At 48.8% G+C, this 26,094-nt stretch overlaps 3 protein-coding genes and 1 long non-coding RNA gene across 8 annotated transcripts; 2 read left to right on the top strand and 2 right to left on the bottom strand.

Annotated features, from left to right (window-relative positions):
• Positions 1-20: 20 nt before the first annotated feature.
• On the top strand, positions 21-2,827 carry LOC148813482 (uncharacterized). Its single transcript, XM_088908264.1, has 5 exons — positions 21-66; positions 532-894; positions 1,466-1,591; positions 1,763-1,824; positions 2,634-2,827. The coding sequence occupies exons 1-5, from the start codon at positions 21-23 to the stop codon at positions 2,730-2,732; spliced, it is 696 nt and encodes a 231-aa protein (XP_088764390.1). The 3' UTR covers positions 2,733-2,827.
• A 1,587-nt stretch (positions 2,828-4,414) lies between these two features.
• On the bottom strand, positions 4,415-9,884 carry LOC148813481 (uncharacterized). 5 transcript variants are annotated; one of them, XM_088908227.1, is made up of 6 exons: positions 9,212-9,884; positions 7,802-7,854; positions 7,325-7,672; positions 6,714-6,986; positions 6,119-6,403; positions 4,415-5,794 (listed from the first exon to the last, which is right to left on the bottom strand). In XM_088908227.1, the coding sequence occupies exons 1-6, from the start codon at positions 9,313-9,315 to the stop codon at positions 5,274-5,276; spliced, it is 1,584 nt and encodes a 527-aa protein (XP_088764353.1). In that variant the 5' UTR covers positions 9,316-9,884; the 3' UTR covers positions 4,415-5,273. The 5 variants fall into 5 exon arrangements, with proteins under 5 accessions (XP_088764353.1, XP_088764356.1, XP_088764358.1 ...); XM_088908230.1 differs by having other exon boundaries at positions 9,192-9,243; XM_088908232.1 differs by having other exon boundaries at positions 7,325-7,657; positions 9,192-9,239.
• Positions 9,885-10,055: 171 nt separating this feature from the next.
• On the top strand, positions 10,056-18,683 carry LOC148813480 (uncharacterized). Its single transcript, XR_016086223.1, has 2 exons — positions 10,056-10,385; positions 17,901-18,683. It is a non-coding gene; the product is annotated as an uncharacterized LOC148813480 (long non-coding RNA).
• Positions 18,684-20,936: 2,253 nt separating this feature from the next.
• Positions 20,937-25,800, bottom strand: LOC148813479 (uncharacterized). The gene is made up of 6 exons (XM_088908003.1): positions 25,767-25,800; positions 24,613-24,975; positions 23,021-23,143; positions 22,161-22,222; positions 21,776-21,896; positions 20,937-20,944 (listed from the first exon to the last, which is right to left on the bottom strand). The coding sequence occupies exons 1-6, from the start codon at positions 25,798-25,800 to the stop codon at positions 20,937-20,939; spliced, it is 711 nt and encodes a 236-aa protein (XP_088764129.1).
• Between the last annotated feature and the right edge of the window lie 294 nt (positions 25,801-26,094).

The following is a 26,094-nucleotide window of genomic DNA, read 5'->3' as shown; positions in this document are numbered from 1 at the left end:
TGCCCCTGGACCGGGAGGAGATGGACGCGCCGGCGGCGGCGAGAGTCGCGCTGGTCTTCCTCACCCGTGAGTAGGCGAGCGTCTCCGTCAACTGCGCCTCTTCGGGGTTCATGCACGGCCGGACCGGACCGGACCGGAGCGACGTTGAGCGCCAAAACGCCCCGTACGTGCGGCGCTCAGGCCGCTTGGCGGGCCGCGCAGGGGCCGAGGGCGCTGTTTTGGATTCGCTGTGCGGCGGAAGCGACTCTGATGAGCAAAATCGTGTTTTTTTTCTGTTCTCTTCTTGATAAGCGGGGCATCCTCGCTCCTGAAACAGCAACGGGGCGTGAAACGTGTTTCCCTCTTAGTTCTGGGTACCAGTCCGAACCGGTACTTCATAAGGCCAGCAGTCTGAAATAAACCGCACCGATGAGCTTCGGTCCTCTGTAACTGTCCTGTTAGCGAGCAGTGTACCCGGCCGGATCTGAAATCAGCCCGCCAGCCCCGTCCTGCCGGTGTCTGAAAAGGACTGACGCGAGTTTCCTGTCTCAGATGTCTGCATGACGCGGGGGCTCGGGGCCGAACCGGCCGCGGTCGTGGAGCTGCGGGTCCGAGCCGGAGACACGGTCACCCTGCCCTGCGGCATCAGGCACCTGAAGGAGACGCTGTGGATGATACAGCGGCCCCTGGAGATGCCGCTCATCGCCGCCGTCGGTCAGGTCAGCGGCTCCCAGGTCAACAAGGAGGTGGAAGAGGGGTACCGGTCTCGTCTCTCCCTCGTCCTCGAACCCTCGACCCTCTCCGTCAGCCTGACGCTCGCCAACCTGACGGAGTCCGACCGGGCGCTGTACTACTGCGCCGACAGAGTCGGCGGGCGGCTGAGCTTCGGAAACGGGACGCAGCTCGTCTTCCCCGGTGAGCCCCAGCCACCGCCCCTCAGCGCGGATCGCTCTGTCCTCAGCTCTCTGATCCGTTTTGCGGGCAAGAATACAATCGTTCATCTGCCGTCAGCCCTCCGGGAGAGCAGTACGCTGTGCTGAGGTCGGGTTTATGCAGTAGATTTACAGTTTCCCCCCTAATTTCAATGACCAACCTCACCTTTTCTTTAACGTACGATGTCTTGGGCTCCTGTCAGCGTGAGATACATAGAAGGACATTTAAAACTGAGAACTGGAGGCTCTTCTGTACACAGAGGGGGGTGGGGGTGGGGAACAAGCTGCCCAGCCCTGTGGTTGAAGCCGATACCCTGGCTTCTCTCCAGACACAGCTGGGTGAGCTCCTCCAGTCAGGACAGGAGGCTCTTCTGTACACAGAGAGGGGTGGGGGTGGGGAACAAGCTGCCCAGCCCTGTGGTTGAAGCCAATACTGTGGCACAATGGGGTTTCATTAGAGAGGTTCCCAGTCTGGGGCTCTTCTCCCCCGCGCTCGGTGAGGTGATCCAGACACGGTCCCGGTCCCCTGAGGGCTGTTTCCTTGTCTGTCGCAGGAGGAGGCCCGGAGCGTTCCCCACCCGTTCACCTCCAGCTGTCCTGCCTGCTCGTCCTGCTGTCGGCTCTGCCTCTGAGCGCCCTGGTGTCCTCTTGCTGTGCCTACTGCCTGTTCACGAGAGACGGTACGGCCGCTCAGCACTGCTGGACAGGACCGTGTCCAGCTCAGTGCACTGTGAATCCTGACTGGACCTCTCGCTCCAGGAACAGGGATCCTACCTGTGAGAGCTGGTGTTCGTTCTGCCAGCTGCTGTGTCCTGGTCTTCCTAACCTCCTGCTGCAACGTCTCCTTACAGCTCCGGAGCTGTGTGACGCATGTCGAAAGAGATCGAGGGCAAGACGTCCGCCCAGCATTCTGGTAATTCAGACGTTACACTTTCTAGATCACAAGACAGCTACAGAACAAATCGCAAAATCTAAAGGGCTCTGGGTTCAATGATGGACCTGGGGTGCTGTCTGTGTGGAGTCTGCATGTTCCCTTCATGTTGGTGTGGGTGTCCTCCAGGAACTCCAGTTTCCTCCCACAGTCCAGAGACAGGCTGGAGGGCTCATGGTAGGATAACTGTGATGGACTGGTGTCCTGTCCAGGGTGTGTGAGTGTGTGTGTGTGTGTCCTATGATGGACTGCTGTCCTGTCCAGGGTGTGTGAGTGTGTGCGTCTCCTGTGATGGACTGGTGTCCTGTCCAGGGTGTGTGAGTGTGTGTGTGTCCTGTGATGGACTGGTGTCCTGTCCAGGGTGTGTGTGTGAGTGTGTGTGTGTCCTGTGATGGACTGGTGTCCTGTCCAGGGTGTGTGTGTGAGTGTGTGTGTGTCCTGTGATGGACTGGTGTCCTGTCCAGGGTTTGTGAGTGTGTGTGTCCTGTGATGGACTGCTGTCCTGTCCAGGGTGTGTGAGTGTGTCCTGTGATGGACTGGTGTCCTGTCCAGGGTGTGTGAGTGTGTGTGTGTCCTGTGATGGACTGCTGTCCTGTCCAGGGTGTGTGTGTGTGTCCTGTGACGGACTGGTGTCCTGTCCAGGGTGTGTGTGTGTCCTGTGATGGACTGCTGTCCTGTCCAGGGTGTGTGAACATGACACCAGCAGGGGGAGCTCAGGACAGGCTGCAGAGGGGCTGAGCTGAGCTGGCCTCTCACTCCTGGTTTCCCTGTGGTATCGTCCCCCCCCGCAGGCGGCGTCAGGCGATCAGACGCAGTACGAAAACGTCGACGTGGCCGTGCCCCCGGCCGCCCCCAGGAACAGAGACGTCCGCAGGACGAGGCCCGTCTAGTCTCTCCTCGGGGCTGCAGTCCGGCCCGTACCGAAGAGAGAGCGCTCCTCGTGCTCCATTATCCCACCCGACCCGAAGCCACAGGGATCGGCTCCGCGGACCGCAGGCACAGAGCTCCCTCTGTCCTCCGTGTGCCTCAGCCCTGTGTTTGTTTCGACTCTGGAGACAGCATGTACGAGCCACGCGTGTGAGCCGAAATAAACACAGGCCGTGCCCAGCTGCGTGTGCCCACCTTGTTCTCCGCAGACACGCCAGCCCGGCCCTCTCCTCCCCCTCGGGAAACCAGGCCGAGGGAGATCGCGGGCGGAGAGAGGCCCCACGCTGCTGTGACCGTGCGCAGTGGACACAGCCGACACCAGAGACACTGGGGGGCTCCTCGGCTGGGGGTCTGCGCTGAAAGAGCCGCGATTCGTCCTGCTGGGCGCGAATCAGGCCGGAGGCTCTGAGCGACTTCTGGAAACGCAGGGTGAAGAGGCAGGGGGGAGACGGGGGGGCTCGGCCCGCAGAGGGGACAGAGAGTCTGTGTAGGCTGGCAGGAAGGGGCGGGGGGGGCCTGCGCTGGCGTAGGTGTGTGTGGGCCAACAGGAAGTAGAGCAAGACAGCGACACAGCACTGGCCTCAGCCCTGAGCAGATCGCTGGGCCGCAGGGGCAGGGAGGGTGGAGCTCGTTCTCGGAGGTCCAGACAGAACGTCCCAGCCAGAGGCCTGACAGGACAGGAAGTGTGTGTGTGTCCTGTCCAGGGTGTGTGTGTGTGTGTGTGTGTGTGTGTGTGTGTGTGTGTCCTGGATCATGACAAGGAACAACCGAGTTCGATACAGCTGCCCATTCAGGACCAGGAGACAGGAGACCCCTGCTGTAGACACAGCGCCCCCAGGAGGACCAGGAGACAGGAGACCCCCGCTTGACTTTAGGGTCATGCCGCCCTCTAGTGGGCCGGAACAGAAATTGCTACTCTGAGAGAATGCAGAAATAAAAACATGGCAGGATCTTTCAGGACATTTTAAAGACCACATCTGTGAGGCTACAGATCAGCATCTTTACACACAGTAAGAGCCGAGACAGAAGGGAGTGTAGATGGAAAGTCAACAAAACAATTGCTTAACAGGACTTCTTTACTCGAACACTGACTGTAATGATCACTGAGAGAGGTGAAGGATCAGAGCTGAGGCCTGCAGTCAGTGTCTTCGCCCAGTAGGAGCCGAGACAGGTCCAAGTGGAGATGATGTGAAGATCTGACCAGCGTCTCCACTTCCCAGCCTGAGCTGGCAGGAACCCAGACTGGAACCAGCAGGATATTTACTCAGCGTGATCTCCCCCTGACAGCCTGACCTGCCCCTCTCCCTGGAGCCTGAGGTCACTCTGAGCTGGCAGGAACCCAGACTGGTCCTGGGCTGTAGAGTCACTACCAGCAGGGTATTTACTCAGCGTGATCTCCCCCTGACAGCCTGACCTGCCCCTCTCCCTGGAGCCTGAGGTCACTCTGAGCCGACAGCAGGACTGTACCTGAACATTCAGAAACTGGGACAGGACCTTCCCAGAGGACTTCATGGCTACTAGGAGCCAATCAGAGACACACACACCTGGATATAAAAAAGTAGTTTTATTTATTATAAATTGCTAAAACACAGATTTTGAAGAGATCAGCATTAGTAAAAACAATTCTTGAACTTTACTGCCATATGTAACCAGTACTGGTACAATGGAATTCTTACTGACAGAAAGTCTCTCGATTGTAAAACAAGTGTAAAACAATACAATTTTATATGCAACTTTTTATATAAAAATCATATATTTACAGAAGACTAAAACAAACAAATATACAATATATTGTAATATACAATAAAGTGTAATATATTGGCGTAATCAAATGCTACTTTAATTTCACATTTCTTTAAAATAAAATGAAAGCAAAAGAGTGTTTTTTTAAGTTAAATTTTTTAAAACAAGTGGATTAAAAAGTTAAATTAGAAACTATTCAGTGCAGTCCTAAGTCCTGCTCCTACTGCAGTGTAACTTTCAAGTTTGGCAGCAGCACACGAAGGTGTGCTGAGGGCAGGTTTTTGTCCAGATGCATCTTTACAGATCCAGCGCTGAGGGGCTCCGTCAGCAGGGCTGGGCCCAGTGGAACCAGCAGAGGGAAGGTCCCAGTCAGTACCCAGGAGCTGCCACTAGGGGGCGGCAGAGTGTCAGGGCTGAAGATCAGGCTGGTGGAGGTGAGGAAGAGCTCTGTGGGTCCAGGGGGTCTCTCTCTGATCAGTCTGTACCCCCAGTACAGCAGGAGAGCTGGGAGTCCCTTCACCTTGACAAGAGGAGTGATCTCCCCACTGTGACGTCAGCAGCTCTCGTCCTGGGCTTGGCAGGGTCTCAGTGCCTGCGTCTTTGAAATGTACACAAGCTGTGAGGGAATAAAAACTTAGTTCTATTGCACTGAAATGTGGAAGGAGCTCAAGTTTACTGTGCAAAGGCCGGTCTGGCTTCCTGCACTGTCTGACGGGGATGTCCGACAGCTGCACCAGTAACTTGGCCGGCTGATGTTCAGGTCACTCATCTCCTCCATCAGACAGCAGAGGCTCTTCCAGACTCGACTGGTCTTCAGGGTCAGCTGGGGTCGACCCTCCACTGAGCTCCTGGACTGTCGATTCTTCTTCACCTGCAGGAGGCAGCTCACCATCATCCTCCTCAGATGGATATCCTGAGTCTGTCTTCTGCACTGGGTCTTTCACAATAACTGTGCCTGAAGGGATTCCTGCAGTAACACTGGGAGAACTGGATCCACTGGGAACTGGAGCAGATTGGTTCACCACTGGGACAATCTCACGTCCTGGACCATCGTCTTCCTCCATGCGCAGGGACACAGCATCACTGAGCCTCTCAGATCCCTCAAGGATTCCATTTTCTTTATGGATATTAATGTTGTTGCTTTCAGCTGGTATCATGCTTCTCTCCTCTCTCATCTTCCACCAGTTCTTACAGCAAACAGCACCCAGTCCAGCACCCATCAGCACAGCCACTATCGCAGTGATGACTGCAACACTCACAGGCCATGACACCCTCCTCATCTCTGAAAACACAAGAGCAGAGACAGTCACACAGAGAGCAAACCTACAACAGCAAGAAGGAAAAGAAAAACTATCCAGCAGCCGCTGTGTGAGAGAGTGTTCTTGCTGCCCAGTTTCACATCCCAGCTCAGAGCCCGAGAAACACCAGGAGAGGAGCTGGAAAACTGCCGTCTCTGAAACACCAGCTGACACACTGGACCTGTGTGATCGGCTTCAAACCACAGGAGAAAACCAGCACTGAAACAGCTCAAGTACTGTTTCTTCATAAGCAGGTAAGTTCAGGTGGAGATCAGTTTAACTCAGTTTGTCCTGTGATGAAGACTCACCTCCCCCAGTGACAGTGACGATCGCAGTGCTGATGGTGTTTCCCTGAAGGTCCCTCACTGTGTAGCTCCCCTGATCAGCTGGTGTGAGGGAGCGCAGCGTCAGAGAGCCATCCTGCACCCACACTCTCTGCTCGTACCCGGGGCCAGGGAGCCCTGCGCTGTTCAGTAAGACTCTGGGAGACTGGGCAGATCCTGCAGGATCAAACAGCACCTCCACTGGAGCAGCAGTGTGGAGAGGGAGAGTCAGACTGTCTCCAGACTGCAGGGTGAGGACTTCTGATCGAGCTGAAATTCAAGGAAAGGAGCAGAGTGTGAGAATGATGCAGACAGCAAGTCATCAGCTGTAAAGACTGCACTCACTCAGAGGAGACAGTATTGATCACATTTAAGTCTTGAGATTGAAGATAGTTTCAGAACAGCAACACTGATTTAGAGTTTTAAGTTCAAATATATTCAAGAACCTTAATGAAAAATCCTTCAATGTCAGGTAATCAATACCTAATCACATTTAGCTCCTATTGACCCCACACATCAGGGACTGACACTGGTGAAAGAGTCACACTGTGCACGTTCCCCACTGGAGCCCCACTCTCACCTCCCACAGTGACGTGGACAGTGCTGATGGGGTTCCTCTGGGAGTCCTGCACTGTGTAAGTGCCCCCGTCTTCAGCTCTCACACTGGAGATCTTCAGCACCTGGTCTTGAACCTTCAGCCTGCTGGAGTCTGGGGTCACAGTGCTGTCGAGCACAGAGCACAGCCTGCGAGACTCTGCTCCCTCAGGCCTGAACCACAGCTCTACAGCCTGCTGTGTGCGCAGAGGGACACTGAGGGGGTCTCCACAGCAGAGCCTGATGTTGTCCTCGTGTCCTACAGGAAGACATTGACAAGGGAGCAGTCAGCAACACCAGGCAAGTCACATGGTCTTCTCCCAGAATTTTCTGTCTGTCCTGAAGAGTGAATTCAGTCATATACCCCAACATCGTCTGAGTTGAGCCCTGGCTAAAATTCACCAGGGGTCCTGATCTGGGGTTTGGGATGAAGGAGAAGGAAGAAAAATGATAAACAGAAGATGCTGGTGCACCCTAGAGAACCGAGAGAGAAAACAGCTGTAGGTCAGGTTAGTCGACACGAGTCAGGAATCACTACACTGTAAACACCCGCTTCCCTCAAACTGCTCGGATCACAAGGGAGAGAAAGGAGATTACCTAGAACTGTGAGCTGCACATCTCCAAGGAATTTCCTGTCGCTGTTGTCATCCACAAATCGACACTCGTAGATATCTTGATCCGAGAATGTCACGTTATGAAGGATCAGGGAGAAATCTCCATCTCTCATCCTCTCTCTGGACAGCTCAGCGCTGTTCTCGAACCCTGGGTAAGTGTGGATATGTCCTCTGTTGAACTCCAGCACACGGCGGTCAGGTGTCTCCCACTGGATAATCTTCTTCTCCTCGGGAATGTGTCTGTAGGAGCTCCCATCACAGGGCAGAGCGACTGTGTCCCCATAGAGCCCAGACACAGGGAGGAGAGCAGAGCACACTGGGAGACAGAGGACTGAGACAGAGAGACACTTCAGCTCCCTTAAAACACACAACAGTGAGACACAGCACTCTGGACGTGACTGTACCTGCTTGTGGACAGCATTTCTTCACAGGCGAGCGAACGACAACTCTGATCTCTTACCTTGAGAGCAAAACACCGTCAGGACAACAGCCAGGACCGTCATGATGAGGGACCTGCAGTAAGATTGCAATATGAATGAGGCAATTCAAGCTGAAAAGAAAACCAGTGTCCACTGTGGTTTAAATAATCAGTTAGGAAAAATACAAAGTAAGAATGTTCTTTGTAAGATGATGAAAAGACACCAGGATCCAGCTACAAGGAGCACAGTAACTTGAACACATACAATGTAAAATGTTCTTTCACACTAGAACAGCAAGAGAAACATGCACACATTTTCACTTACAGTGCCTTGCACAAGTATCCAGACCCTTTAAAAGTTTACTGATGTTGCTGGATTACAAAAGACATCTTTTTCCAGTCAGTGTTTGGACTGCAAACAGTCTGCATTTAAAGATAAAACCAGTTATCTGCTGACAAATATCGTCACGTCAAAACCTGAAATACAGCGCTTGCAGGAGTATTCAGGCCCCACTCATTAATATTCGGTGGACCGACCTTTTACCACAACAACAGCTTTAAGTCCTTTAGGGTACAGTAGGTGTCTGCCAGTTTACCACACTGGTTAGGAGTGAGCTCCGGCAGTATGACCGAGCTCTCACAATCTGGAGAACCAGATAGACTTCACGCAGTGATCTCACCCAGAACACTGCGCTGATACGACAGTTTCACGGAATAATCTTCTCACCTGAAGAGCTTTCAGATGAAAGCTACTCCTTGATAAAACGCTTACTAAACTCGCTCCGCTTTGATGGAAGACGAATTTCGCCTAAGTGTGAACTGACCGGCGACAGAGGAGCAACAGCTCTTGGATCTCTCCCCCGCTCGTAACAGTGTAAAATAAGTTTAATGCTGGTACAGCTGGGCCCTGCTTACCGCAGAACAATAGGGGGCTTCTTATCTTGTTGCGATTGCATGTGTAACCTTGTCTTAAGGGGAGCCGGGTTTTAGAACTGGGTACCTCTGCTCACAGCGGCCTTTACGAACTACAACTCCCATGAACGCACTGGGCAACTTCCGTCTTTCATAGGCGAGTAGGGGGGGGGGGGGGGCAGTCACTCACTGCCGAGGGGAGGAGCTCCTTTCTAAAGTTTATTTTCTAGAAAATTAGAAAAGGCCATGCCGCCTTCCCCGGTCTCAAACGTTTACTATAACCTCACACGCTTAAACAACAGAATGATCTCTCATATTACTACAACACACTTTTCACCCAGCGACTCGACACGACTCGCAAACGAGGGTCGGTCTTCGTCTGTGACAACCCGCAGCCCCTGCAAATACACTTTAAAACAAATCTACACGCTTAATCCTTAAACTGGAGCGGTGACCGCGGTAAACGAAACTCCAGACCTTTTAAAAAAGAAGCTCATTACTTTGGGTTCACGGCTCTTACCTACGAAATCAGACAAACACCTCGGGGGGTTTGCAGAGATGTGTGCAGGTCGGGGTACAGCAGGCTGGTAGAGAGGCGCTATTCTACTAGAGAGTCCAGGTCCATTCTCAAGGGCCCCAGTCATCCCAGTCACAAACTGGTTTCCCTCCTACCGGCCGGTAAACGGTACCAGAGCATCCGGTCCAAGTCCGACAGACTCCGGAACAGCTTCCACCTCCAGGCAGTAAGACTGCTGAACAGCCAGCCTGCGGCTCCTTCAGCTCATCCCCCGTCCTGGCTACACGGACACAGCGCTGTCACTGTACTGGGCACAACTGCACCACTGGGACACCATGGACTGCACACACCCTGGACACATCGCAGCTGGACTCATATCGAGTTTTATTCCATTTCTATTACATCTATCATCATGTAACCTTATTTTCGTAACCTCAATTGTGTGATTTTTGTGTTTTTGCGATTCTTGTGAGCTCACAGAAAAGACACTTCATTGCCAGCAGCTACTGCTGCACGCTGTCTTGTGGTGCGTTTGAGAGATAAACTTTGATTTGCTTTGCTTCATTCCCCTCCCTCTGGTTGGTTACTCGTGTAAAACGCTGGGAATCTCCTTCGCTGAAGATCCGCACCCTGACAGACCTCGACTCGCCTTCCTGAGCCCAGAGACCGGCCGGGTACTGGAGTACTGGAGTCAGACACTGTGACTGTGTCACTGAACAGACACACTGGACTGTAACAACCTCAAGGGGAGGAGCCAGCTGGGAACATTGACTACTCCCCTCCCCTAGACTAGCCAATCACAATGCGGAACAGGAGGCGCCCACCAATCAGCTTCCAGGCTTAAGAAAGGGGAGGGGCGGTGGTACAATAGGAGCGGTTTGCACGTCACTGTACAGAGGACACTGCGCTACCGACTGAATTCGCTCCGTTTTCAAGCCCGTGTGCTTTTTTAATTTTATTCTTTAATTTAACGATGGCTCTTACATAGTTTGCCGCTGGTTTTTTTTAAATATATGGACTTAATGGCGATGCTCGTCTCTCTATCTCCCATATGGACTTAATGGCGATGCTCGTCTCTATCTCTCTCTTATGGACTTAATGGCGATGTTCGTCTCCCTCTCTCTCCTATGGACTTAATGGCGATGTTCGTCTCTCCCTCTGAAAACAAAAGCGTAATCGCTGTGCTTCACTAAGCAGGTACGTTTGTCGAACTGGCTTCCTCCTCTTTATTTTCAGGAGAGGCGGGCGGGGAGGGGGGCCGTGTGGCTCATTTGTCAACATATTTATGCTTTACCTGCCTGTAAAGTACTTTTACCCCTTTGGGTTTCTTCAATATGGTTCTTTTTTTTAAAAAAAAAACGAGGCAGGAAGCCAACGGCTTTGGTTTCGAGGTCAGTCAGCATGACGTGGTGGGGTCCTGGAGCGCTCATTGGCTGAGCGGCGGAGGGGGCGGTTGTTGTTATTGTCCTTGTTTCGAGCTCAGTCGGTCGCCATGACGGCACCTCCCCGCCGCCATTTTGTCAAAGGGAAGGTTTACGCCTGTGCTGAATTATTTTTGTTAAAATTTAAGTTATTTAAACACCAAAAACAAAAAAGGAGACAGAATAGTGAAATGTACACAGAGAGACACTTCACAGCCGGGGGAATTCACAATTGTGAAAACTAAAAGCTATACTTTTACATATTTCCCCCCCTTTGATTCTTTAAATTTCTAATAGAATTTAAATAAAAAAGGAAGTCAACTTTAAAAGCATGAATAGAGGGAGCAGTATTAGACCATTTAGATTTGTGGGTAAAATATTAAGCCAAAATATTCAACAGATTAATAAAAACATCCTTTATCCAAATCAGATCTAACAAAATATAAAATGATAATCTTTCAGTTTAACATTTAACTTTAAGTGTTGAGCATTCATATTTTGCAGATCTATCCAAAACAATTCTGTATATATGCAGTTAAACAAATGTAATTTAAGATTCCTTCTCACTATTACAAAATACACAGAAGTCATCTTGCTCATGTTTAAATCTAGAAAGTGTCAATTTAACAGGATAAAAATCTGTGAGCGATCTTAAATGAAATTTCCCTAACTTTATTTGTAAGACAATATTTATCAGGATTTGACCACACTAATTTCCAATTTATATTCCTAAACATAGCATTCCAAAAGGAGATACAAGAATGTATAACATGACTTACACAAGTTCCTAACATAGTAATTATTGCATTTCTTATATCTATTCCATCCAACAATGGCTTGTGAATAATCAGGACTCCCAGGGGACCCCCATCAGCACTGTCCACGTCACTGTGGGAGGTGAGGAGTGGGGCTCCAGTGGGGAACGTGCACAGTGTGACTTTCACCAGTGCATTATAATTGTGTCCTATCTTGTGTATTCTTGTTATTTATTGTTGTAGTCTTCTTATTTATTGTTATTGTCATCCTGTAAAGCGCTTTGAGAAGCCACCTTTAAAGGCGATATATAAAATAAAGTTTATTATTATTACTTGACCCCGGGCTCTGCCTAAACTCGCTCCGCTTTGATGGAAGACGAATTTCGCCTAAGTGTGAACTAACAGAGTAACTAACAGAGAGGACAGAGGAGCAACAGCTCTTGGATCTCTCCCCCGCTCGTAACAGTGTAAAATAAGTTTAATGCTGGTACAGCTGGGCCCTGCTTACCGCAGAACAATAGGGGGCTTCTTTCCTTTTTGCGATTGCATGTGTAACCTTGTCTAAAGGGGAGCCGGGCTTTAGAACTGGGTACAGCTGCTCACAGCGGCCTTTACGAACTACAACTCCCATGAACGCACTGGGCAACTTCCGTCTTTCATAGGCGAGTGGGAGGGGCAGTCACTCACTGCCGAGGAGAGGAGCTCCTTTCTAAAGTTTATTTTCTAGAAAATTAGAAAATGCCATGTCGTCTTCCCCGGTCTCAAACTTTTACTATAACCTCACACGCTTAAACAACAGAATGGTCTCTCATATTACTACAACACACTTTTCACCCAGCGACTCGACACGACTCGCAAACGAGGGTCGGTCTTCGTCTGTGACGACCCGCAGCCCCTGAAAATACACTTTAAAACAAATCTACACGCTTAATCCTTAAACTGGAGCGGTGACCGCGGTAAACGGAACCTTTTAAAAAAGAAGCTCATTACTTCGGGTTCACGGCTCTTAACTACGAAATCAGACGAATACCTCGGGGGGTTTGCAGAGATGTGTGCAGGTCGGGGTACAGCAGGCTGGTAGAGAGGCGCTACTCCCTCCCTCTGGTTGGTTACTCGTGAAAAACGCTGGGAATCTCCTTCGCTAAAGTCTCGCACCCGGGACAGACCTCGACTCGCCTTCCTGAGCCCAGAGACCGGCCGGGTACTGCGAGTAAGGCACTGTGACTGTGTCACTGAACAGACACACTGCTGAACTATAATAACCTCAAGGGGAGGAGCCAGCTGGGAACATTGACTACCCCCCCTCCCCTAGACTAGCCAATCACAGTGTAGTTTCAATGCGGAACAGGACGCGCCCACCAATCAGCTTCCAGGCTTAAGAAAGGGGGCGGTGGGTACAATAGGAACGGTTGCACGTCACTGTACAGAGGACACTGCGCCACGTGTAGGCGTGTGGCTCATTTTTCAAGATATTCATGCTTTACCTGCCTGTGAAGTACTTTTACCCCTTTGGGTTTCTTCAATATGGTTCTTTTTTAAAAAAGGAGAACGAGGCAGGAAGCCAACGGCTGTGGTTTCGAGTTCAGTCAGCGTCACGTGGTGGGGTCCTGGAGCGCTCATTGGCTGAGCGGCGGAGGGGGCGGTTGTTGTTATTGTTCTTGTTTCGAGCTCAGTCGGTCGCCATGACGGCACCTCCCCGCCGCCATTTTGTCAAAGGGAAGGTTTACGCCTGTGCTGAATTATTTTTGTTAAAATTTAAGTTATTTAAACACCAAAAACAAAAAAGGAGACAGAATAGTGAAATGTACACAGAGAGACACTTCACAGCCGGGGGAATTCACAATTGTGAAAACTAAAAGCTATACTTTTACATATTTCCCACTGTATTTCTCCCCCTTTGATTCTTTAAATTTCTAATAGAATTTAAATAAAAAAGGAAGTCAACTTTAAAAGCATGAATAGAGGGAGCAGTATTAGACCATTTAGATTTGTGGGTAAAATATTAAGCCAAAATATTCAACAGATTAATAAAAGCATCCTTTATCCAAATCAGATCTAACAAAATATAAAATGATAATCTTTCAGTTTAACATTTAACTTTAAGTGTTGAGCATTCATATTTTGCAGATCTATCCAAAACAATTCTGTATATATGCAGTTAAACAAATGTTATTTAAGATTCCTTCTCATTATTACAAAATACACAGAAGTCATCTTGCTCATGTTTAAATCTAGAAAGTGTCGATTTAACAGGATAAAAATCTGTGAGCGATCTTAAATGAAATTTCTTTAACTTTATTTGTAAGACAATATTTATCAGGATTTGACCACACTAATTTCCAATTTATATTCCTAAACATAGCATTCCAAAATGAGATACAAGAATATATAACATGACTTACACAAGTTCCTAACATAGTAATTATTGCATTTCTTATATCTATTCCATCCAACAATAAATTATTAAATTATCAGAAGATAATCTATTGGCAAGGCCAAGACTACCTCTAAACAGCCTCATCACTTTCTCAGGAATAGCATCAAAGATTATAGCATATTCATAGGGAGTAAACCGTTTTTATACCTTATCTTTATTATTCCAAATATAATATATGTGGTGAAAAGTTATGCTTATATAGTATATAAGTACCAACATCATAAAACTGTTTAAGAGGAATTCTATTAATATCAAAATTACATTTGAACAAATTTGAGATCATCTATACATTTAAAAACCAACCTGGGAATCAAATTCCATATACTATTTTTGTTTAGTATTATTTCTAACCCAGTTGCTTTTAAAGATATTAGCAGCATACAAATCTGACATTCAATCCACTGCAATTCCTAGGTGGAATTGGATGCTGCACATTGGTGGTGGTGGAGGGGATCCCAATTACCTGTAAAGTGCTTTGAGTGGAATGTCCAGAAAAGCGCTATATAAGTGTAAGCAATTATTAATAATAATAATAATAATAATAATAATAATAATATTATTAGAAGAGACTCTTATATAATGGTTTGTTTTTCCAAATGAAGTTAAAGTATTTTATCAAAATCACTCATAATATACTTGTTGCAGCAGCAGCAGCTCTGGGAAACAGTGCGTCAGCGTCACGTGGTGGCGCCTCGGAGCGCTCATTGGCTGAGCGGCGGGGGGGGGGGGGGCGTTGTGATTTTTGACCTCTCTCGGGCACCTCTCTCTTCCGCTATAAATAAAGGTTTTCTCCAGGCTGAAAGGAGACGAGACACGACCGTTCAGTAAACCTAGACTTGATTTCCGGTTCTGATCCTCTGGTTGTATTTTAAAATTCTTTATACGTTTATTTTTTAAAAAATACCATAGGCAAGGCCGAGACTACCTCTAAACAGCCTCACCACTTTCTCGGGAACAGTATCAAAGACCATAGCGTGTTCTCGGAGATTAAGCTCAGTAAACAATCTGCCCTCTTCATGTAACAGTTGGGCCACTCTAGACAGACTCTGTCATCACACCAAGTCGTCTCTGAAAGTTAGGTAATTGAAGATGAATTCTAGTGATATTAAAAGTCAATTTGAACACATTCAAGATCAAGGGTGGGTGTTCTGCTCGGTTCACCTCCCCATTACAGTTTTCTGTCTCCTCTTTTCTCTTTCTGGTGTTTAAAAACGCGTTTTAAAACTCTCCCTGCCGCGATGTTGGTACAGTAAAGGAGAAGAAAATGGACAACGTTTCGGGTGTTTCTTTTCAACCGGGAATAAACCTTTGCTTGTGCTTTTATTAAGTTGGTCTGTGCTCCTCGCATCTTCCACTACTCCCCCCCCCCCGTGTGTAATGGCGCTAACCGGACCTCCAGCCTGCAGCCCTTTCTTACTGCGAGGTGCAGAAGTGAGAAGCTATTTTAGAGGCGGCTTCATAAAATAGTTGTTTGCTTTTACAAGCCGCTCGGTTTGTACGTGTGAGGACTGGAGAGCTACAGGGGTAAATGCGTTTACTCTGGCAGGAGACACAGACCTGTGATGGGTTTTTATTTCCAAGAGAGGAGGCTGTACCGGGAGCTCCACGTGATTCAGAGTTTAATAATAAAGGAAACGTTGATGTTGAGGTCTCTGGCGTTACGGGTTTTAAAAACTGCATTTTCTTTTAATTAGGAAACATGTCTTTGTTTAACACGGACGACGTGATCAGAGAGCTGCGCCTGGTTAGCAGGAAACCACAGTAGAAGCGAAAGTCAGACTGGAGACTTTGTGGACATGTAATACGGATTAAACCCCAGCGGCTTCTTTTTGATTGCTGTGTAGCTTGTACAAAATCTGGCCCTTTCCTTTAAAAATCGGATTTAAATTCCATTTAGACACGCAGAAACAACACCGGTATGTATATATGTATCTAAAACACATCAGGTGTCTATAGATGAGTTTTCCTGGAGTTCTGAGACCACGTCCCCCGTTTAAACTTCAAGTTCTTCACAAACCTTTTCCAGCTTTAAAAGGTTACTTACCGCAAACGTGAAGAACAGACGGGGGGGAAAATAACCGGAAAGGAGAGCCCAGATTGTTCTTGTTCTGGAGTGAGAGCCGTGGCCTGCTCTGTCTCTCTGCCTCTCTGGACGGGTCGCGGCGGTGCTGCTGGCAGGTCACGGTGACGAGGGGAGAAATACAGCGCCGTGTCTGAGTCTCCGTGTCCGCCCTCACAGCTTCCGCCCTCGGTACAACGTGAAGAACAGACGGGTGACGCCCTTTTTTCGTCGAAGAGGGGAAAAAACAATGCTTTGTCTCTCTGCCTCTCTGGACGGGTCGCGGCAGTGCTGCTGGCAGGTCACGGTGACGAGGGGAGAAATACAGCGCCGTGTCCGTCCTCACCGAACCCGCACTCGGTACAACATGTCTGTGTGCTTTCGGCTCCGACCGGCAGCGGATAAACCAAAGCGTCTGTTTTACGGAAGTGGAGAGGGTTCAGTCACGCCTACAGCACGAATGAACCAATGAACACCTGCAAGAGACTGAGCACTGTCCAATCCCCCTCCTGTCACTCCTACAGCACAAATAACCCTGCAAGAGACTGAGCACTGTCCAATCCCCCTCCTGTCACTCCTACAGCACAAATAACCCTGCAAGAGACTGAGCACTGTCCAATCCCCCTCCTGTCACTCCTACAGCACAAATAACCCTGCAAGAGACTGAGCACTGTCCAATCCCCCTCCTGTCACTCCTACAGCACAAATAACCCTGCAAGAGACTGAGCACTGTCCAATCCCCCCCCCTCCAGTCAGATACCTTCTACAGCAGCAGCTGGTGTCCTTCTGCAGCGTATGATGTGTTTCTGCAGCGTATGTTATCATACAAAATAATTCATCGGCTTTACCCAGTTAAGACTCCTGTTACCCAGCGATCTAAAACCAATATAGACGACCGGTGTGTTTTTTGTGACGATAGCCCTGAAACTATTCAGCACGTGTTTGGGTTGTGTCCCGGGGTAAACATTTCCTGGACTAAGTTGCGGACTTGTATTAAAACAGAAACCCATATTGATATTTGTTGTGATGGAAAAACATGTTATGTGAAGTTTCAGCCCCATCGAAAACAATATTAAATTGTCGTTTGTAATAAATTTAACGATTATAACGGCACGTTATTATAAACGTAAACTGAGGTGGTCCGGGAAGACCCCTGTGTTGGAGCATTTTAAACTGGATGTAAGGGGGTATTTGCAGACTATTATGTCTGCTCTTCATATGCACAGATCTGAAAGCGGTGCGGACATTATTCTTATTTAATGTGTTTAATCTTCTTTCGGAACTTGAATTGATGTAGTACTGTGCACCCCTGACGATCTTTCTGTCTTGAACTGTTATATGTGCTCTTGTGTGTATTGTAATCTTTGTTCTCTTGTTAAGCATAAGAAAGCAGTGTGTATTAATGTTTGACAGGGCAAAAGAGCAGCGTGGGAGGATAAAGAACTGGAGAAGCTCTTTCTTTTCCTCTGAGCATGTGTCTGTACCTTGTGTGGTGAGGCTCCAGTTGAAGGGGTTCCAGCGAGGAGGAAGCTGGGCTCCCCCACAGACAGCCCACACAGTGACCCCCTCCAGCTCCTGACTGCTGCTGCTCTGCTCCCCGGGATCTGGAGCTGCCTGCTCAGCTGTGACTTTGCTCCCCGATGTGTTTGACTCAACATCACGACCCCCCCAGAGCTGTCCCTGTTCGTGAAGCTGACAGCAGCGCCCAGTGTGGGACTGGACTGGGAGATACAACCTGCACCTTCCACTGGGGCCTCTGCAAATCCTGAGTTATTTTATAACACTCTTGTGGGATATTAGGGTATTATTAATGGGGTACATTAGTTTTTAGTGGAGATGTTTTAATTGCAGGAAGCAGCTGGATGAGGTCATCAGATCAGTTAACGGCTCACTACTGGACCAGACTGGTCAGATGGCCTCTGCCTCTTGGTCTCTGGTCTTGCGTTGGTTTGGGTGGTGGTACCCCACATCGCCAAATACAGGATTCAAATTCAGGGTTTCCCAGCTGTTCCTGACCCTGGACTTTTCTCTGTTTTGCAGGTGTCATGGTGTCCCGGGACAGGCTGGGAGGAGGTGACTGTGGCTGCGCTGACCGCTGAGCTCCTGGCCCAGGAGAGCAGGCCTGTCCAGCAGTGGACAGGAGGAAGACCGCTGAGCTCCTGGCCCAGGAGAGGAGGCCTGTCCAGCAGTGGACAGGAGGAAGACCGCTGAGCTCCTGGCCCAGGAGAGGAGGCCTGTCTGGCAGTGGACAGGAGGAAGACCGCTGAGCTCCTGGCCCAGGAGAGCAGGCCTGTCCAGCAGTGGACAGGAGGAAGACCGCTGAGCTCCTGGCCCAGGAGAGCAGGCCTGTCCAGCAGTGGACAGGAGGAAGACCGCTGAGCTCCTGGCCCAGGAGAGGAGGCCTGTCCAGCAGTGGACAGGAGGAAGACCGCTGAGCTCCTGGCCCAGGAGAGCAGGCCTGTCCGGCAGTGGACAGGAGGAAGACCGCTGAGCTCCTGGCCCAGGAGAGCAGGCCTGTCCAGCAGTGGACAGGAGGAAGACCGCTGAGCTCCTGGCCCAGGAGAGCAGGCCTGTCCAGCAGTGGACAGGAGGAAGACCGCTGAGCTCCTGGCCCAGGAGAGCAGGCCTGTCCAGCAGTGGACAGGAGGAAGACTGCTGAGCTCCTGCCCCGGAGAGGAGGCCTGTCCAGCAGTGGACAGGAGGAAGACTGCGGGCTGGAGGTGTTGTAGCGCAGGTGAGGAAGGTGAGAGTGTAGAGAGGAATGAAAGTGCTTTGTATTTCACGATGCTTTCCAACTCTGAATAAAGTTTTCAGAAAACCTTTCATGTGTTTGTGTTCATTAAGTTATTTCTGAAATTTGGAATCTAACCAGATGCCCATGGGTCACTATAAATAGCACCGGGGCCCAGGTTTCAATTGTGTGTGTGTGTGTGTCCTGTGAGGGACTGGTGTCCTGTCCAGGGTGTGTGCGTGTATGTGTGTCCTGTGAGGGACTAGTGTCCTGTCCAGGGTGTGTGAGTGTCCTATGATGGACTGCTGTCCTGTCCAGGGTGTGGGAGTGTGTGTGTGCCCTGTGAGGGACTAGTGTCCTGTCCAGGGTGTGTGAGTGTCCTATGATGGACTGCTGTCCTGTCCAGGGTATGTGAGTGTGTGTCCTGTGAGGGACTAGTGTCCTGTCCAGGGTGTGTGAGTGTGTGTGTGTGTTCTGTGATGGACTGCTGTCCTGTCCAGGGTGTGTGAGTGTGTGTGTGTGTCCTGTGATGGACACAATGGCTTTCATGCCTTTTAAAAATAAGAGCCTTTTCTTCGGAGGGAGATGAAACTCTTTTGAGCTCTTACAGTGCTCCACTAAGGGAGGAGTGTGTGAGGAGAGGCTTTGTGACAGTGATGAGGTTGCACAGCACTGTCGCTCGTATAGAAAGCCGGGGCAGTAGAATTCAAGTAGGCTCGATTTCGCGCAGACAAGCTGTTGAATTAGGAATCATTTACATTGAGAAGGTCCAGCGGGGTGGTGATACACACTAGATCCAGCAGCGGGCGCTCTTGTGATGTATTTCACTCTCGCTGTGTAGCGGAAGGCAGGCGACAGTGATCGCAAGCAGGTTGTTTAATCAAGTTTGATTTGACATCGAGCTTCTAAATTCACTAATTCAGCTGCTACAGTCATGTCACCCTGTAGCACACCGCTGGGAACCCCACTGGAGCCCAGCAGGTGTGAGCCTGGCCAGTACCTGCAGGGGAGACTCCTGGGAGGAGAGCTGAGGCTGCTGCTGGAGGAGGTGAGTGGGGCCAGCAGGGGGCGCTCTCACCCTGCGGTCTGTGTGGCTCCTGATGCCCCAGTATAGTGACGGGGACACTGGACTGTAAACAGGCGCTGTACATTGGATGAGACGTAAAACCGAGGTCCTGACTCTCTGTGCTCATTAACAATCCCGGGGTGTCTCTCGAGAAGAGTAGGGGTGTTACCCCAGTGTCCTCGTCAAATACCCCCCTGGTCTTTACCCATCATGGCCTCCTAATCACCCCCCTCTCTGAACTGGCTCCATCCCTCTGCTCTCCTCCCCACTGAGAGCTGGTGTGTGCTGAGCGGACTGGAGCATCATCCAGGTGGGGTACACACTGGGGGGGCTGGAGGGGATCCCCCTGACCTGGGAAGAGCTCGGAGGGGAGGGTCCGGCAAGGCACTATAGAAGTGTGAGGATTATTATTATTACAGGCAGAATTTGACTGTTCTCGGTTTCTTCAGTGCGGTGAAGCGGCGCTACCTCGTCCGGCCAGCAGGGGGAGGCAGCGGCCACCGGCTCTGGGCCTGAAGGTGTCGCCTGAATCTCATCAGACCGACCCTGTCCGGATGAACAGTGTGTGTGTGAGCAAGCAGAGCTTCCGGTGTGAAGTGTTAGACCTAGCAGAACAGGGTGGAGTAAAATATACTCATTTTATTTATTCTCATTTGGATATAATACACTAAGCTGGTATCAGAAAAGGTGATTTAAATAATTCTAAAGGTGATTTAAAGACCAGAAGACTGTTCTTTACACAGAGAGTGGTGGGGGTGTGGAACAAGCTGCCCAGCCATGTTATTGAAGCCGATACCCTGGCTTCCTTCAAGAATGTGATCTTCACTCTGTCATTTTCAAATCTCTAGTTGAGACCTTCGAACTGATTAGCCACAAACTACCCAACGTTTGCGGCCTCTCGTTTGTGACCTGTGTTGTGTCCTCGGTCCAGGAAGGCACCACTTGTCTAACAGGTGCAGCTCTCCTGTGCAGAACCAAAAGCGTCTGATGTCTGACAAACAGTCTGTGGGATAATAATAATAATTATAATAATAATAGCTTACACTTATATAGCACTTTTCTGGATAGAGAGGTCTTGAAAAAACAGGGTTTTTTTACACAGTTTTCTGTTCCTAATTCTGCTTGATGATTCATTTTGGGGAGTCCGAGGAGTAAACAAGCACACGGCCCAGCAGAGACACAGCAACAGAAACAAGACAGGAAACTGTCAGTGCGAACCTGTTGTCAAGTTCTCCACCTTCCCCCCCAGCCCCCTCTCCTCCCGAGCCCAGTGTGACTATCACAGGCCTGAGAGAGTAAATATAGAGAGCGGTTGAGCTCATGGAAACATCTGCGGTCGTCGTGCTGAACAGCGCTCTGAAGCTCTGGTCCGGAGCCGAGCTCAGCCTGCAGTCGGGTCGGTGCTGCTGCACACAGGCTGCACACAGGCTGCACACAGGCTGCACAGAGCCCTTGATCTGCTCACAGTTCAGGGCTCGTTAGCATTGATGAACACAAGCATCAGACACAAAGAACAAATGCTGTTTGGTTCCTTTGTTGACTGCCTATGAAACACTTGTACCAGCTTTTGTCTTCTGTGTGGTGTAAGTCTTTTTTTCATGACACCTCTATGTGCAAACCTGTTCAGTAGCAGGGGACTCTGGTAATTGTCACTTATCAACCGACCAGATGGATAGATGTATCTTGCATTATCTCTTTATTATCTATGTAGATTCAAAGGACTTTACAAGGTAGCTGCCAAGCAGAAGTATCCTGATGTGAAATCCATAGATACTTCAGCTCATAAGTAATTCTTTCAGAGAAATATGTTCTTAGAAATTGCTGGATCACTCCATCCAGTTTTCAGCAAACAAATATGACTAGATTTTATTTCAGAGGAAGTTGTCTGGATGGTCCCCACTCATTAAATCAGCTGAACAAAACAACTGGAGATAAAGGAAATGAAGATAAAAGAGAAAAATGTACTTCAACTAGTTCTTGACCAGTAGTCTTGATAAAAGACTTTTTTATGGGTTGTTATGCATTTATCAGTTTTGATTCCCAGTACTCCACCTGATTATGTTTTTCAGCTCAGCTAAGCGCTCTGTGAGTGTACTTCTGTACTTTACTGTCACACACGTCTCCCATGCTTGATCTCAGCATATGTCGTGGGCTGTGTGTTGTAGCCACCTCTCTTCTTGTGCTCTGTGTTTTGTCTGCTGATCTCTATAGTGGCGTACTGCAGTCCTGCCTCCTCCTCCTGCAAACACATAGACAGTGAGGTGAGGACGAGCCTGAACACGCACACACACACTCTGCTAATTTCATCTGTGACCCTCCTGACACACGGTGATAAGATTGTCAATCTTTTATCAGTGTCAACATAAAACAATACTCTTAACAGCCCACAAAAAATAAACTCAATGTCTACTCTGCCCTAATCATCATCACAAACACCATCATCACTATTATTAGACGGATGTGAGACACAGTGTCCTGTCTGAAATAAAAATCTGGTCGGTACCTGACTGTCCTGTCTCTTGCTGTGTCCTCCAGTCTGGGGGCGACTCTCAGAGCTTCTACTGCCTGGTTTCAAAGAGGAAACACAGTTATACTCCACTGTGACCCCAAAATATTTTTCACTTCCCAGCATCACTGTAAAAGATGGTTTTGTTCATCTGTCAGATCAGAGTGAAGAATATGTAACTCTCTGGATCTGAGTATATAAAGACAATATACAGCACTTTCAGTAGTTTGATGCAGTAGGCAAAAAGGGCTTTTATAAATGACTTTTCAGCGTCGATTGAAAATAAATAAGTGTGACAGAGAAATTTAAATCTTCCTCACCTGTCTTTTTAAAAGACACAAGCAGATCAAATTAAAAACCCCTTGGAGTTGATCTTAAATATTTAATTCTGACGTTTTCTACTTTTTCCACAATAAGTGTTTCTTGGGATTGGGACAAACTGGAATGACTGAGAAAGTTTCTTTGGACTGAAAAAGCTACTAGCACTGGCTATAAAGGTCAATGCAAACAGACGTAGATAATTCACATCAGGTTTTCATTTAGTTTATTTAGATTTTAGCATCAGAAATAAAACATTCCAGTTTAACGCATGAATCTTCAAATTAAACCGATACTGAAAAACAGAAGTTCTATCGTCCAGTTAAACTCACAGCCACACAAGACAAGCTGGTCTAGTAGAATTATACACTATAATATTGTTAAAACATTTTTGAAACAATAACACTATGAAAGACTTAATTGGACTATTTCCATCTGCCTTTCACGCATTTAAGTGTCTGTTGATGTTTTCCTAACTAAAAGCAGAATATTTCTATCTCACTTTTCATAATAAAACACAGCTGTGTGGGCAGTCTTACCTCTTCTAAGGGAAACGCAGGAGAAAATGCAGACGGAGGACACGATGGCACAGACCACACTCACAGAGGGCAGAAGAGTCCAGCACGTCAGGCAGGGACTGACCACTGTCCGGTCTGACTCCTCTACAGGACCACAGATAGAGCAGGTGAGAGGCTAATTCACAACATCTTCACTGCTGCTGACAGCCTTTCTGAAGTAACAGCTCAGACATGAAGAATCAGGGACTGGGACTGACCACTGTCCGGTCTGACTCCTCTACAGGACCACAGATAGAGCAGGTGAGAGGCTAATTCACAACATCTTCACTGCTGCTGACAGCCTTTCTGAAGTAACAGCTCAGACATGAAGAATCAGGGACTGGGACTGACCACTGTCCGGTCTGACTCCTCTACAGGACCACAGATAGAGCAGGTGAGAGGCTAATTCACAACATCTTCACTGCTGCTGACAGCCTTTCTGAAGTAACAGCTCAGACATGAAGAATCAGGGACTGGGACTGACCACTGTCCGGTCTGACTCCTCTACAGGACCACAGATAGAGCAGGTGAGAGGCTAATTCACAACATCTTCACTGCTGCTGACAGCCTTTCTGAAGTAACAGCTCAGACATGAAGAATCAGGGACTGGGACTGACCACTGTCCGTCTGACTCCTCTACAGGACCACAGATAGAGCAGGTGAGAGGCTAATTCACAACATCTTCACTGCTGCTGACAGCCTTTCTGAAGTAACAGCTCAGACATGAAGAATCAGGGACTGGGACTGACCACTGTCCGGTCTGACTCCTCTACAAGACCACAGATAGAGCAGGTGAGAGGCTAATTCACAACATCTTCACTGCTGCTGGACAGCCTTTCTGAAATAACAGCTCAGACATGAAGAATCAGGGACTGGGACTGACCACTGTCCGGTCTGACTCCTCTACAAGACCACAGATAGAGCAGGTGAGAGGCTAATTCACAACATCTTCACTGCTGCTGACAGCCTTTCTGAAGTAACAGCTCAGACATGAAGAATCAGGGACTGGGACTGACCACTGTCCGGTCTGACTCCTCTACAGGACCACAGATAGAGCAGGTGAGAGGCTAATTCACAACATCTTCACTGCTGCTGGACAGCCTTTCTGAAGTAACAGCTCAGACAATGTTCATTTTCTGTGATATAGGTAATGAGTTTCTCAAAAAGGAAATGCAAACGACCGTATTGCTTGGAACTTGTCTCATCACAGTAAGATTCGCGGGTGGAAATCATGTCGTATAGTTTCAGTGAGGTCAGATTCAAAGCTTATCCATTGTGAAGCCTTTTTCAAATACCGAGAGACACCGGGAAGGAGGGTCGTGTAGAAACATGGCAACACCGGAACCGGTACCGAACAAGACTGCAGTTTTGAACAGTGAAGGAGTGGGACCCCAGGGTGTCTGTAAAGAGCTGCTTAGGGGAGCGGGTGCACAGACTGGAACTGCTCATTCATTCCTCAGTGTAAATGTGTCAGACTTCTCTATTTCACTGTGAAGTGACCCGAGTAAGATCTGCAGGCGCGTGTTAGTGTGCGTGAGGGGTTATCGGGGTGTCGGGCGGTGGCTGGGGCTCACCGGGGAAGACGAGCTGCGTCCCGTTTCCGAAGCTCAGCCGCCCGTCGACTCTGTCGGCGCAGTAGTACAGCGCCCGGTCGGACTCCGTCAGGTTGGCGAGCGTCAGGCTGACGGAGGGGGTCGAGGGTTCGAGGACGAGGGAGAGGCGAGACCGGTACCCCTCTTCCACCTCCTTGGTGACCTGGGAGCCGCTGACCCGAGCGACGGCGGCGATGAGCGGCACCTCCAGGGGCCGCTGTATCATCCACAGCGTCTCCTTCAGGTGCCTGATGCCGCAGGGCAGGGTGACCGTGTCTCCGGCTCGGACCCGCAGCTCCACGACCCCGGCCGAGCCAGCGAACAGTCCTCCCGCCAGGAAGACACCTGAGACAGGAAACTCGCGTCAGTCCTTTTCAGAAGCTCGGAACGAATTGGTTCTTGGTTATTACAGAAATCCGAAAAAGATCAAAACGCTTTGGCAAGTGAAAATCAAAATAGCGGTAAAGAAAAGATGAACAAAATCATCATTACAAATAACTTAATTATACAGATGGGAGATAAGTTTACAAAAGCAGAGCTGTTCTTTCCTAGACCTGAATTATTTTCTCTGGCCTTGGCCTTGATCGGCACACAACCAGCCTTTGCCCGTCTCCTAATTTAAAAAAAAAAATCTGTTGTCTTCTGCAAGACACAGATAATAAAACTGTAATCACACTGGCGAGACCACTTCGTAAGGAAGACGCGCTAATGTCGCTCATTTCAATCGCTTTCTGCTGGCGGGTGCAACACCGTTCATTCGGAAAAACCCCACAGAAGAAGAGACAGAAATGATTGATTTCAACCTCAAGTTTTCAAAAATAATTAGATCATCGTGAGCAACAGGCACAGGCGGCATCACTCAAACTAAAAACTATCATGTAAAAAGACACTACATACTGCAAACTGAGGCTATTGGACCTACAGTATGTTATTAACTTGCGTAATTGATATAAATAAATCAGCAATCGATTTGATATTCGGAGAACGCGCTTAACTGAAAAGTGCCCCAGTTCTAAATAATTTTATTTAACAATAAGCATGATCAGTACGAAGTCCGCCGAGCGTTTAGTTTTTATCGAAGTCAAAGAATTCCTACAAATTGGCGATTCAGCCGGTAACACCACCATGTCACTCACAGAGGAAGAGAGGCAGGGTGCGCGCTGCGTCCATGTCATCCTCTGCGCTGCTGTTGTAAAGAAGACCTGCTAGTTCTCAGCCTATTTTGTACTTTACCCGGATTCTCATTGGTCGGAGGCCCAACTATTACACGTCTAACAACGAATGAACTATTTCAGTTCCTCTGATAGTCGACCTACAGTACACTGACGAAGGTGTCACTGTCGTCGTGATCTTGACATAGAGAAGGGCGTTTTCTGTTTAGATCGCAATTATGAGGAGTCCATACAGACTGTTTACCGGTATATGAAGCAGTAATTATACAAAATAACATAAAAAAGTTTATAA

The sequence above is a fragment of the Atractosteus spatula genome (assembly GCF_055471065.1).
Source record: "Atractosteus spatula isolate fAtrSpa1 chromosome 10 unlocalized genomic scaffold, fAtrSpa1.hap1 SUPER_10_unloc_1, whole genome shotgun sequence".
In the NCBI taxonomy this organism is placed as follows: domain Eukaryota; kingdom Metazoa; phylum Chordata; class Actinopteri; order Semionotiformes; family Lepisosteidae; genus Atractosteus; species Atractosteus spatula.
This window is presented reverse-complemented; position numbering and strand designations above follow the sequence as displayed.